This window comes from Entamoeba invadens (genome assembly GCF_000330505.1).
Source record: "Entamoeba invadens IP1 unplaced genomic scaffold scaff_1105074725591, whole genome shotgun sequence".
Lineage (NCBI taxonomy): Eukaryota > Evosea > Mastigamoebida > Endamoebidae > Entamoeba > Entamoeba invadens.
Genome location: NW_004191750.1, coordinates 522,145 through 534,690, shown reverse-complemented (window position 1 = coordinate 534,690; position 12,546 = coordinate 522,145). Strand labels below are relative to the sequence as shown.

At 33.4% G+C, this 12,546-nt stretch overlaps 7 protein-coding genes across 7 annotated transcripts; 4 read left to right on the top strand and 3 right to left on the bottom strand.

Moving 5' to 3' along the window:
• Positions 1–567: 567 nt before the first annotated feature.
• On the top strand, positions 568–1,959 carry EIN_172810 (hypothetical protein; the record flags this gene model as incomplete). Its single annotated transcript, XM_004183934.1, has 1 exon — positions 568–1,959. One exon carries the CDS (start codon positions 568–570, stop codon positions 1,957–1,959), a length of 1,392 nt encoding a protein of 463 aa, XP_004183982.1.
• A 51-nt stretch (positions 1,960–2,010) lies between these two features.
• Positions 2,011–2,394, bottom strand: EIN_172800 (translation initiation inhibitor, putative; the record flags this gene model as incomplete). The annotated part of the gene is made up of 1 exon (XM_004183933.1): positions 2,011–2,394. The coding sequence occupies one exon, from the start codon at positions 2,392–2,394 to the stop codon at positions 2,011–2,013; it is 384 nt and encodes a 127-aa protein (XP_004183981.1).
• Positions 2,395–2,949: 555 nt separating this feature from the next.
• Positions 2,950–3,804, bottom strand: EIN_172790 (hypothetical protein; the record flags this gene model as incomplete). The annotated part of the gene is made up of 1 exon (XM_004183932.1): positions 2,950–3,804. One exon carries the CDS (start codon positions 3,802–3,804, stop codon positions 2,950–2,952), a length of 855 nt encoding a protein of 284 aa, XP_004183980.1.
• Positions 3,805–3,984: 180 nt separating this feature from the next.
• Positions 3,985–5,439, bottom strand: EIN_172780 (hypothetical protein; the record flags this gene model as incomplete). The annotated part of the gene is made up of 1 exon (XM_004183931.1): positions 3,985–5,439. The coding sequence occupies one exon, from the start codon at positions 5,437–5,439 to the stop codon at positions 3,985–3,987; it is 1,455 nt and encodes a 484-aa protein (XP_004183979.1).
• Positions 5,440–6,435: 996 nt separating this feature from the next.
• On the top strand, positions 6,436–8,324 carry EIN_172770 (T-cell activation Rho GTPase activating protein, putative; the record flags this gene model as incomplete). The annotated part of the gene is made up of 2 exons (XM_004183930.1): positions 6,436–6,808; positions 6,865–8,324. The coding sequence occupies 2 exons, from the start codon at positions 6,436–6,438 to the stop codon at positions 8,322–8,324; spliced, it is 1,833 nt and encodes a 610-aa protein (XP_004183978.1).
• A 252-nt stretch (positions 8,325–8,576) lies between these two features.
• EIN_172760 (hypothetical protein) lies at positions 8,577–9,077 on the top strand (the record flags this gene model as incomplete). Its single annotated transcript, XM_004183929.1, has 1 exon — positions 8,577–9,077. The coding sequence occupies one exon, from the start codon at positions 8,577–8,579 to the stop codon at positions 9,075–9,077; it is 501 nt and encodes a 166-aa protein (XP_004183977.1).
• Positions 9,078–9,698: 621 nt separating this feature from the next.
• EIN_172750 (guanine nucleotide exchange factor, putative) lies at positions 9,699–12,452 on the top strand (the record flags this gene model as incomplete). Its single annotated transcript, XM_004183928.1, has 2 exons — positions 9,699–12,044; positions 12,123–12,452. The coding sequence occupies 2 exons, from the start codon at positions 9,699–9,701 to the stop codon at positions 12,450–12,452; spliced, it is 2,676 nt and encodes an 891-aa protein (XP_004183976.1).
• Positions 12,453–12,546: the final 94 nt, after the last annotated feature.

The following is a 12,546-nucleotide window of genomic DNA, read 5'->3' as shown; positions in this document are numbered from 1 at the left end:
ACTTAGAACGATTTGGAAGAACTAAAAGTGCTAAGCAAAACTACTTTAAAAAATTAGTATTATTAAATTACAAATAAACGGGAATTTTCGTATGAAAAAAATAAGAAAAATGCAAAAAATAAAAGAGAACAAAAAATGTAACTTTTAAAAACATTTTAACCTTTTGTACAAATTTTGTTATTTGTTAACTAGAATTTATAGTAAAATATTTATTTTTTAATAACAAGACACAACACATTTCATTATTATTGAAATATTGAAGAACTGCCAAAACGACCGTTTTGTCATCTTTCGCATTCACAAAAAAAAAAAATAAAAAAAAAGTAAACTTTTTTAACAAAAAATTGCGAAGAAAAAAAAAAGTTGGCTCTACACCAAAATAGTAAATTAAAAAAGAACTATATTAATAATAAAATTCCGAGAATATCATACCACGTCATTCCTTAAAACTTTCAAAATTGGCATCAAGAATTTGTTTGAAAATGTGCGGTTCTTTCGGTATTTACGAGTTGTCTCTTTTCTTGTCACTTTTTGGCGGAACGGAACTGAGTTAACAGAAACAGGCCAATGAGTTATCGCACTGCTCCAACTTATACGGACCACATATCTTCATTCCGTGCGCCTATCGCGAGACTTCGCACTGCCAATAGAGAGAGGTTGGTCAATCAAAAACGCATTTTAACAACACCGCGGATGTCTTCCCACTATCTTGATGTACTTGAACACCTCTCTCAGTGTTGTTCTGTCGAGCAAAACATAGCGAGTCTTCATCAATACTTCATACAGAATTCATGTGGGGTATCCGATGAGGACAACTCCACAGTGTGTCAAGTATTATTAACATTACTTTGCAGTGGTAATCAGTCGCAATACACGTTATCGAAGTGTATGGATATCCTCACACACTTCGCTAATTTGGCGAGTTTTGTGATTGACGCGAACACCATTCCAACGGATTGCACGATCATCACTGGAGTTGTTCGTTGCTCATTTGCACAAAACGCGGAGTTGCGGAAGGCTGCGCTGAAATTAGTGAAGAGGGCAATCACCACGTTTCTCTCGCCGTGTTTGCTCACCAAATTTGTGTTGCCGAATTTGGTGAATGTTGCGGAGGTATACGCAAACGACAAAAGTACTGTCAGTCTTGTTGCTGAGAACTTTGTGTCTGCCGTCTCGTCTTATGAATTTTCATTTGACAATTATTCGAACTTTGTCGAAACGTTCATCACGAAGGATTTGGTCAATAAGGAGTTTGTGAGGTGTTTGTCTGTGTTGGTGAAACAGCACAACTCACAGAAGTACTTGTTGACCAACGATATCTTCATGAAAAGTGTTATTTGTATATTAAAAACTCGTGAAGATGTGTTTTTGGATGTGATTGACCTCTTAATAGAGATCAGTTTAACGCAGAAGTTCTCAAGTAAATTACTTGATGAAAAGTACATTGGCGAGATCGTCAAGAACTTCCAAAGTCGTGTGGTGGGGGGATACAATATAATCGGCTTTTTCGAGTTGTTTGTGAATTTGTTAAACAACGGGAATTACGTAGTCGAACGACTTGAGAAGTTTGGGTTGTACACGTTTGTGTTCAACGCACTTGACATGATCTATGCGAAGGACTTGGATGGACTTGTCAATTTTGTGAATTCGACATTATTATGGGCGACCGATAAACAGAAGATTGTCTTGTGTTGCGAGCCAATCTTCTGGATGTACGCAAATTACTTGAAGGAGTCGTTTATCAGAGAGAACCCGACCGTTCAAACCTTGAATCGGCTGAAAACACTATTCTCGATGAGTGAAAGGAAAAGAAACATATTGGACTTTTATTACTTGACGGGGCTCGAACAAGTAGTGACGACGTTAATGTTGAATTCATGTCGACAGATTGCGTGTTCAGCAGAGGATATCGATGAGATGATCCGGAAGACAATGTGTTTTGATCTTGTCGACTTGTAGAAGTGATTTTATAATTTATTGTTTGTTATGACGGTTCTAATAAAAAGTGACTTAGAGTGCGGCAGTGCATTCAACTTCAACTAAAGCACCCTTTGGAAGAGCAGCTGCAGCGTAACAGGCACGTGCGGGTTTGTGTTCTCCAAACGCTTTTGCATAAATTCCATTGAACACTCCAAAGTCTTTGATGTCGGCTAAAAGGCAGGTTGTCTTCACGACTTTCCCCATCGAGCTCCCGGCTTCTTCTAAGACATACTTCATGTTTTTCATCACTTGTTCGCTCTGTTCTTCAATTGTTTTTCCAGCAAAATCCCCAGTCTTTCTGTCTAATCCAATTTGTCCAGAACAGTAAACCATGCCGTTGCAAATGATGGCTTGGGAATAAGCGCCAACGGCTTCTGGAGCTAATGGTGATGATACGACCTTAAGAGCAGACATTTGCCTTCTTAGTCTCTTTCTTCTCTTTTATGAGAAAATTAACTTCTCTTGGTTTCTACTCTTTTCTTTCTTTTTCTTTTTCTTCGTCTTCTTTAAACACTTTTGGGTTGTTTGTGTGAAAAAATTATGATAATTCCAACTTTTATTAATTCAGTACTATTAACGTTGTTTCCTCGATAAATACCCAAAAAAATACTAAAGTGGTGTTGAGTACAAACAGATTTGATTATCCCAAATTTGTTTCTTAATTTATACTATTGTTTAATAGTTCTTAATACCATTTTTATTGACATTTTGTTTCTCTCATTTGTATCGATTGAGGTCATCTTAATATTTGTTTTGTTAATGCAACGTGTTAGCCAGTCATTTCTTGTTGGATTACTATTTTAAAAATAAGTACCATTTATATAGTTAATTTTATTAGAATGTGTACAAATCAGCAGAAACTATAATAATAATATATTTAATTATATAAATGAGAAAGTATCCAAATAGTAATAAAATATACTAATTAAACTATAAATTGACACACCTGAAGAACTGGTGCTTGTTGTTCTATAACATGAACCTTTTCCGAACTATATCAGTCACTACGAAGTGACTCACTGTATGACTATCACCACTTTTTGGTGGTTCACCGACAGTTTTAGACTTTTCCTGTTTCTCTATGAACTTATCAAGCCATGAAGTACTCTTCTCATTCTTCGAAGACAGAATTGAACCAATAGCAACTCCACTGAACTCGTGACGGTTTTTGAGAGTGTATTTGGTTGGATTCTTGTTGGCAGCAAGTAGCGTTAAATAGTCTTCGTACCTTTTTTGCACTTTCGTATCTTCAAATTCGTGTTTAATTTTAAGTTCAGAAAATCTGGTTTTAATTTCCTTTTCGTTTTTGGCAACAATCTGTTCAATAGTCTCTTTTCCACTCGCAAAATCGATTTTAATCGTTTCTTCGCTCTGGGAAAGAGGCGCTTGATTCTGGGATTGTCTGCCGAAAGTCACTTCATAATCACTACTGGTTCCTTTTCTTCTTTTCACAAATATCTCCTCCGTTCCATCCCATCCAATTTCCTCAATAAATCGTTCCGCCTCGGTATAACTCATTCTCTCGTTTTTCATCAACTTCTCAATCTCCAGCTCTTTTTTCAAAAAATCTGTTCCATCATTTTGGTCTATTATATCATTGATTCCAAGAAATTTCACATCTTGTTTTTTGTCGTTCCGCATTTTTGATATGGCGGAACTCCCCTCATACGTGTCCTCCTGATAGTCGTTTGCTTCCTTCACGTTTCCTCCCTCAAATGCTCCGTGGAACAATCTTTTTCCTTCTCTATCCAACGCAAATTGTTCTCTTGGATAAGCCTTCTTCGCGTTATCGTCACGGTGTTTATCCCGTCGTGCTCGCTTCATTTTTGAGTTTTGTGTTTCCATTGTGCAAATGGTTTTATTTTTATAACATTTTTATAATACTTTAATCAATACTTTCTTTAGTAATAATTATAATAAAATGTTATATTATATAGTACAACAATTAGAATATACAATTTATAGTAACATATTATAAGTTATAGTACAATTTAACACCAAGAATTACAATTCATCTTTGTTGTGTTGGTTGATTCTGTAAGCCTCGAGTTTAGTTTTGCAGTCCTTAACTAAACTCTCCACCTCTTCTGTACTCAACAAAATTTTTGTGGTTGAGTGTTTATTAATAAAGTTAATGACTTCGACTGGTCCTGTAGTTTCAATAGATAAAAAGTGTGGCTTTTTAGAGTCTGATTTAAAAAAGACTATAAGAGGGTACTGCCACTTCTTATCGATATCTATCACATCGTCTTGATCGATATCAACAAACCCAAATTTCAATCCCTCCGGAAGTGTTTTGAGTTCAACGATGGGCGCAAAGGTTGTTTCGATATACTCAACACAACTCGGGGTCGACGACCCACAAAAGAGAAAAGCAGAGTCCACCCCTTTCTTGTAACTTTCGAAGATGTCGGCGGTGATGATGGGGGGATTCTTCTCGAGATACCAATCCTGTGATTTTCTAGCTAACTTGACTGGAGTCAACTCGTCAGCCAAAAATGATTCAACGAACTCGATGATGTTCTCCTCAGTGATTGGCATTGTTTCATCGAATGGAAATATGTCTCTTTTATAAGTAATAGAAATTAGTGGGTATTTCCCGTCACCATGACCCGGGAGGGAAGAATCCTTTTGGGCTTGACTAGTCAAGAATGGCAATTTGAGTCGATACTTCTGAGCAACTTTCTTTAAAATCGTAGCCTTAGTCATTCTAGTAGTATAATAATACATTAAAACCGGAGTATCTAATTGTTCCAATATAGGCTCTGCTATATTCTTGTTGACCATAACAGGAATGAAAGCCATTAAGACTAAGTTGAGTAAGTCTTGTTTCTTCTCTTTGTTATAAATTAAAGGGAAAGTGACTGTATGGACTTCCTTTTCATTGTCTAAAGTACGAACTGTTAACGTTGGAGTTTGAATTGTAGCATTGACGATCCAAAGAAATTGTTGTTTAAACCGTTTAATATCTTCAGCGATGAAATTCATGATATCATCATGAGATAAAGCAACTTCTCGACTGGGGAAAGTGGCGAGAACAGTACCATAATTTAATGTCTCATACGTTTCTAAGTCTTTTTGTGTTTTGATCTCAACATAAGTGGGAAGGTACATGTCGTTCAACCAATTCTTGATATCACCATAGTCGTGCATCCCAAATAAAACGCGATATTGTTCCCCTTTCTTAAATAAGATAGTTGTAGGCATGACTTGGATGTGTTGTTTCTCACAAGTCTCGACGTTGTCCTCTTCACAAAAGATGATCGCAAAAGGAGTGTCAACAAATGATGAAAGCTGTGTAAATTCACGCTCATGATCTTTGCAATACGGACAATTCGTCTTGACAGAAAACATCACTAAACATGTTTCTTTCGATTGAATGTAATTCTCAAAATTCCGTTTGCTTAGTTCAAAGGGAATGCCTTGAACAGTAGATGCAAGAAAAATGAAGAGAAACATTGATCTAATTATTGATATTTGGTAGTTCTTTGTTTGTGTTTCAAATTTTCAATGTATCTGAATTGTACTGTTTGTAATAGTTTTTTTATTATTACTATATTATTTGTTTGTATTATTCATATTAGTTTTGTTTTACTAAATAAGATATGTTCTTTCTGATTGGAATTGTTTTATTATATTGTAACAGTTATATAGTTAAAATTATTATTATTTTATAATACATTAAATGAAAGTATAAGATAATAGCAAATCTTTTTTAAAAATTCAATAAGATTTTTAATTAAAAATTGAAATTTAAACTATTAATTTTTAACTAAAATATAATAATTTAACTAATTTATAATAATTAAAATTTAATAAAATTATAATTCTTTATTTATAATTAACTAACAAGTGAACTTTTTATTATTTTTAATGAATTTTTTTTTGTAAAAGATTGTTGTAAAAAAATAGTTAAAAATGATATATTTAATATAGATTCTTATTAAAATAATATAGTTATAATATAGTTATAATATATATTTGTTTTGTTTCAAGCAAAAATACAAATCATTTTCTGTTTATCTAGAAAAAAAAACGACAGAATTGAAAAAAGTTTTTAGTTATTAAAAATAGAAAATTGTTTATTAAAACCGACAAATAATTAATAAATATATAAATTCATAGTTAAAAATCTGGTAAATTATAATAAACAATTAAGTAACGTTTTTATATATATATATATTTATTATTGGTTAACAAAAAAAAAGCGATGTTCAACAAATACATTTTTGGATGTAATTCGAACAAAAATAGACCACACAATTTTAAAACTTATTAAAAAAAAGAAGTTGACATTAAAAGTCAACAATGCCATCGAAACATTCAATGTTTATATAATCAAAACAAACTTGAAAAGGCTTTCTTTTTTTTGTTTGAATTATTCCATACTTAATAGTATTTTAAACTACACATAAACTAGATACATCAACAAGAGTCGAACTAAAGAACCAGACGATGTCCACGGAGAGAATCATTTCAAATCAACTTATTGCGATTGGGGAGTCGAAGTACAAGGAGTTTACTGTATTAAACAACTTCTGGACTAAGCAACATGTTTTTATTAAGGAATGGAGCAGTACACTTGAGCGGATGAATTCATTACTTCAAAATGAAATTCAACTGATAGAGTCGACGTTTTATAATAACACCATTGGGTTTTGCCCCGATGATGGTGAAGTCATAATCAGTGCATTGAGTTATATCAACAACACAATTTCTATATTTGCCAACGAGTCGAAAGAAAATTTCACTAAAGTACTAGACTCGTTGGATGTCAAATTCAATGAAATAGAAAGCGAATTTAAATCAGCAGGGTACTCTGAAAAGTGTTTGTATCTTCATAAGAAATAGAATTGTTTTTAATAATTCAATATTAAATAATAGCAAAAGGAGAAGAAGCTAATGAAAAAATCGTGACTCTATGGCATAGCCTAGAGAGTATGGCGACTGTCAATATCACAAAAATGTTTTCTGATTTTCTGGACGAGTTTGACAATTACTTTAAAATGGGGATCACGTTTATTGAAGAAAGTGACCGTTTTAAAGTAATGAAAGAGAGCTTCAAGAAACGGCTGAAAGATGAAGAATTTAAACAACACACGTTAGTCAATTATGCACAAGTCCCAATTCATGTTATTCTCGAACACGAACAACGGACTAAAAGAGATTTACCAAAGGCAGTTGAACAGATCCATTTACATCTTACTAAAAATGGCTTAAACGTGAAAGGAATATTCAGAGAGAGTGGAGCTACTGCACATTATTTACAAGAATTATATATGCGGATGTCAGTCACCAACTTTTTAGAGATCCCTCCCGACATCACTGCAGCCGTTTATAAAAAGTTCTTAAGAGAGATTCCCGGGCATATCTTCAATACAAGTCAAACAACAAATTTAGTTGAGAAAATGAGCTTTTCTAAGACCGATAAAGAGATGAATGAAATTGATATATTAAAATCAGCTCTAGAACAATTACCAGAAGAATTAAATACTCTCTTCACTCATTTACTTCGACTATGCTTTAAAATAGCTCAAAACGAAAAAATTAACTCAATGGGAAGTAAAAATCTCGCCGTCTGTTTGACACCTTCAGTCTTTTCTATACCAGAAGGAGAAACAGGTCAATTCATGTTACCATCCCTTTTAGGAATTATGACCCTCTTCATTAATAACTTCTCAACACTCTTCCCTAGATTCGCAGATCCAACACTCGCTTTCGCTAATGGCTCAAAATCAATCGCTGAGAAAAGAGAACGAGCCGCTACCGTCTCTGTCTCACAACAACAAACATCACAAGTCCCTCGCATCGTTCAACAACAAAAAAGACACGTCTTGGAAAGACCTTCGGACGTCGCGTTCTTAAGTCTCGACCCACCCTCAGTCCCTAAACGCCCACCTACTATGCAAATCGGATTCAAAAAAGAGGGGAAGCCAAAAGTGGGTGAAACAAAAGAAAGTGAAAAACAGCAAAAACTCAATAAATCAGACGGGACTAAACTAGAAAATACTAAAATCCAAGCTATTAAAATAGAAAAGCATAAAGAGGAAAAAAGAGATGAACCTGAGTTGAAGAAAAATCTCAACAAATCAGACCCACCACCAAAATTCGAAAATCTCGAAAAATCTGACAAAGTCGAGATCGCCGAGATCGCTCACTCAGAAAATTCTACTCAACTCGAAAAGCCTAAACAAAAACCTTTGCCTCCTTCTCGAAAAGCCCCGCCACCATCAAAATCACCAAAGTTCACCCGTCAAACTTTAAACCCAAAAGCTCTCGAGGACGACGGATCTGAATTAATGGAATTACTAAGCAAGAGAAGAGAGAAAAGCCACATTGACTAAATATTTTATGTTATATATAACATTTTGTTATTTTTTGTTATTTGAAATGTTATTAACAATTTTTATATTGGAATAATCTTAGGCAAATAAAGTGGCAATTAGAGAATGGAAGTCTTTTTCAAGAGCTTTGAGTGCAATTGAAAAACTCAAAGTAGAAACCATATTTTTATAGTAGAATAAACTAACAATAGATTGGTTCGACGGAATGAAAAGATGAAATCCAAATGAACTTCAAAAATCTGTTGGTGTTGAATGTCTTCGAAAATCACACTGAATGGTGCGCCACTCACACCCGAAATGATACAAGAACATATTCAAAATACTTCTGCGCCCCCATCGAATCGACAGTCAGGGAGTAGTGGAGACTGGGCTAATTCAACAGACTCATTGTTAGCACAAAACTCGAGTGGAGAGGAAACATTGAGTAAACCCGTCGACATCTTTCAAGAGTATTTGGATAACTTAAACGTGTCGTACGAGAAGTTTGAGAACTACGAAAACCTCGAGACGAATGAAATCATGATGGAAATTCATGTGACGAAGTGGGACAAATGCTTTATGATAACGTTTTTCATAGTTGGGATATTCTTTCCACCACTCTTATTAGTTGGTCTCATTGCGAAAAGAAAGTATAAAAATTCACAAAAGCTCGGTTCCATTTATCAGACAACATTGTATTTACTTTATTTGTATATGCTGCTGTTTGCGTCGGCCGCAGTTGTTGCGATTATATTTGGGTTCATGCAAATTTGATTATTAAGGTGATGTCTGTGTATATTTGGTTGATGGTCTTACTCTGTTAGTACATATATAATATAATTATTATAATTAAAATTATAAGAATATATTTTTTGGTGTTCGTTAACTTTAAAAAATTAACAAAATGTGTGGTGTAATTAGTTTTAAAAAAGTTTTGTATCTATTTTGGTTGTAAATAAATTATTATTATTACATGATTAATGTGTAAATAATGTTTTACCATAACAAACAGTGTGTCTTTGTTTTAAACTTCCTTTAAACAATTTAACAGATCAACAAAGTGTAAATGAAATAGGAGTTTGTTTATTACTTTGTATGTTAAACAATAATGGGGTGTGTTGAATAGATTAAATAACACTAGACATGACAAATTTGATATGTGGAATATTTTTTGTGTTTATTTACACTTGTATTGAATAAGAAAAAAAGACTTTCGTTAGGGATGAACTGGCGGATATTCTAAAAATAAAAACTTCAAATTTCTAAAGTAAAAAACTACTTTACTTGTGGTTAATTATTTATTAATTATTTATAGTTTTTATATATAGAGTAGACACAATTTTTGTGTTCAAAAAATTTAAAAGGGGATTCTTGATCTCTTTAAGTAACAAGATCATGTTCACAGCGAAACAACCAGTCAAGAAACCATTGCAACTAAAAACTGGAGCAACAAGAACCATCAAAGGGAATTCAATGACCTTCCATGGAATAGAGTCACCTCGGGAAGACAAAAAGGGGAAGGAAAGAAGTAGTGCTGAAATATCACGAGAAGAGGCTGTTGAGAAGGAAGGCGAAGACTTTTCAACCTCTTCAATAATAGGAGACTGTCCTCACTATATTAAAGTGCTTGGAACGAAAAGAGTTCTTGCAGCAGGAGACTCTATTTTTTATATGTGTGATGACTCGGTCTATTATTCAACAGAAGATACATTTGAAGTGAAAAAGACCAATTCAATCAGTAGAAGTGCTAAACATGTCGAAAAGGTTAATGATTCCCATTTCTTCATTTTGGATGATAAATTGGAGAAAGGTGTTCATAAATCTTACTCCAGTGTTGAAGGAATTATAGGTCCAAAATTCATCACAAGTTATGACAAAAGTTTGTTTGTCATTGACAAGTACAGAGACTGTTATGAAATCACAAAACATACCAAGACTGTTATCAGGGAAAATGTCATCAAAATTGCTGCTAATGCGACTCAAAAAGGATTTTTGTACGACAATGGGAGGATAGAAGTGACTGACAAATCAATCAAACCAAAAACGAATAACATTGATGTTATCGCTGGCAAAAGGGAGATATGGGGATTCAAGCAAGATGGTACAATAGAAAGTATGAGTGGCATTGTGGTTAATGATCACAAGATGTTGAGGTTATATTCAGGGTATGAAGAAATGGTAGGAGTTGATGAAAACGACAATTTATGTAATTTGAGATATTTGAATAAGATTCAGTGTAAATGGGAAGTACTTGGAAAGTGTGATGGAAGTGAAGTTGTGACTGGAAAAGGGTTTGTCATACTTGGAGAAAAGAAATGCAGTAACTTGTTTGTACCTTTCATTTTACAAGTGAGAAAATTTATTGCACAAGCGGAAGTATTCTTGTTGAACTACAAGGAGAACAAAGAGGAGGAGAAAATGACCAAAGAAGAAAAGAGAGCCGCAAGAAAGTCGTTGATTATTGACGAACACACTGAAGTGCAAAATAATGTACAAATTGCTTTGAGTGAATACAAAACAATGTTAAATGTTATAGACACTGAATTGTTAAAATTACACGTGTATTTGACACAGCTTCACACTCAATATTCTGAGCTCTCACAAATATTCGAAACAATTACAACATTTTTCAACGCGACTACTAAAGCGTTTATTGCACTTTCAAAAACTTTTGTAAAAATACAACAAATTATGCAAGTGTGTTATCAAACACTTCCAAACAATTTTAAACAATTTGAAGAAAAAATTACACCTTTGAATGCTAAGAACTTATTTGATAGAAGAACGGACATTCTGACTGTTCTTTTCTCACCATTTAAATTCCTTTCTGAATCAGCAAACTTCTTTTTGAACTTAAAAACAGACTTTTCTCCGTCTACTTTAGAATCAATATTGAACAAAAGCACTCTGCAAAATGTTTGCAATTTACTTGAAAAGGTTAATGAACGAATGAAATTTGGACTGATTTACACTTGGAATTCTTGGCATGCAAACGAAAAGGGGAGAATGGTAATGAGTACAGGTACTTTTGAGAATATTATTGAAATGGTTCAAAGTGATCTTTCCTTTGAACCAGAATTCAAAGATGTTTTTATCAACACCATTACTTTGTATTTCCCAACACATACAATTCTCCAAAGATTGTTTAAAAAGAAGGGGAAGAAACTAAACAAGAATTCACAAAAGAAAGTACTTGAGCTTATTAAAAGGTGGATAGAGACATCACCTGAAGATTTTGAAAAACTTGATGAACATAAAGAGTTAGTTAAAGAACTGTTCACACCAAATGAGAATGATACAAATGAAGACCTGAAAAAAGAGATAGAAGTGTTAATAGACAAGTGCATTCAAAGAAAGGAAGACAGAGCTCATGAAAAAAGTCCAATTGAAAATACTTTTGAAATTAATGACATCTTTGTTTTTGGAGAGAATACATTCTTTGCAGAAATAATGAACTATGTCCACAAATCTATATTTAATAAAATTAGTGAGCATGAGATAGTACATTTTTTCAAGAAAGAAAACACTCCAAACATCAAACAAATCACAACTTCATTCAATTGGCTATCAGAAATGTTATCAAAGATGATTAATGGGTCACCTTTGAGTATACAAACTGCTTTCTTGAATTTTGTCATTCAACTTGCTGAGACATTTTACCAATCTAAAAATTACTTTGGGTTGTGTGCCATTGTGTTTGCATTCCACAAAATTGGAGACTTCGAGTATATGAAAACAAATGTTTGTTTATAACTAGCTAACAGTGAATGTCTTAATATGAATATTATAAACATTTATTGAATTGTACTAACTATGTAGCTTTCAAAGGAAACACAAGATTCGATAGAGAGGTTTGAAAAACTTTGTTCGTTTGAAGATAACTACAAAAACTTGAGAAACCAAACAATTAACTCCGTCCCACCAATTGTACCATTTGGAGGAATTATGACAAAGGACTTTCTTGTGACAGATGAAATATATGCCTCATTTATCAAGCAGACTGGACAATACAACATTAACAAGTTGAGAACCATACACAAAATAGCGCAACAATACAAGAACTATCAAGACAAAGACCCTGTAGTTCCAAAAGAAGTGAACAAAAACTTATTCAAACGGATTAAAGAAGCACATGGATTATTTGATTAATTATATCTAAACTATTTATTCTGTTCAGTGTCGCATTCCTCAAAGTCAATTTAATGAGATCTGATCTTTCCGTGTTATAATACATCATAGAAAC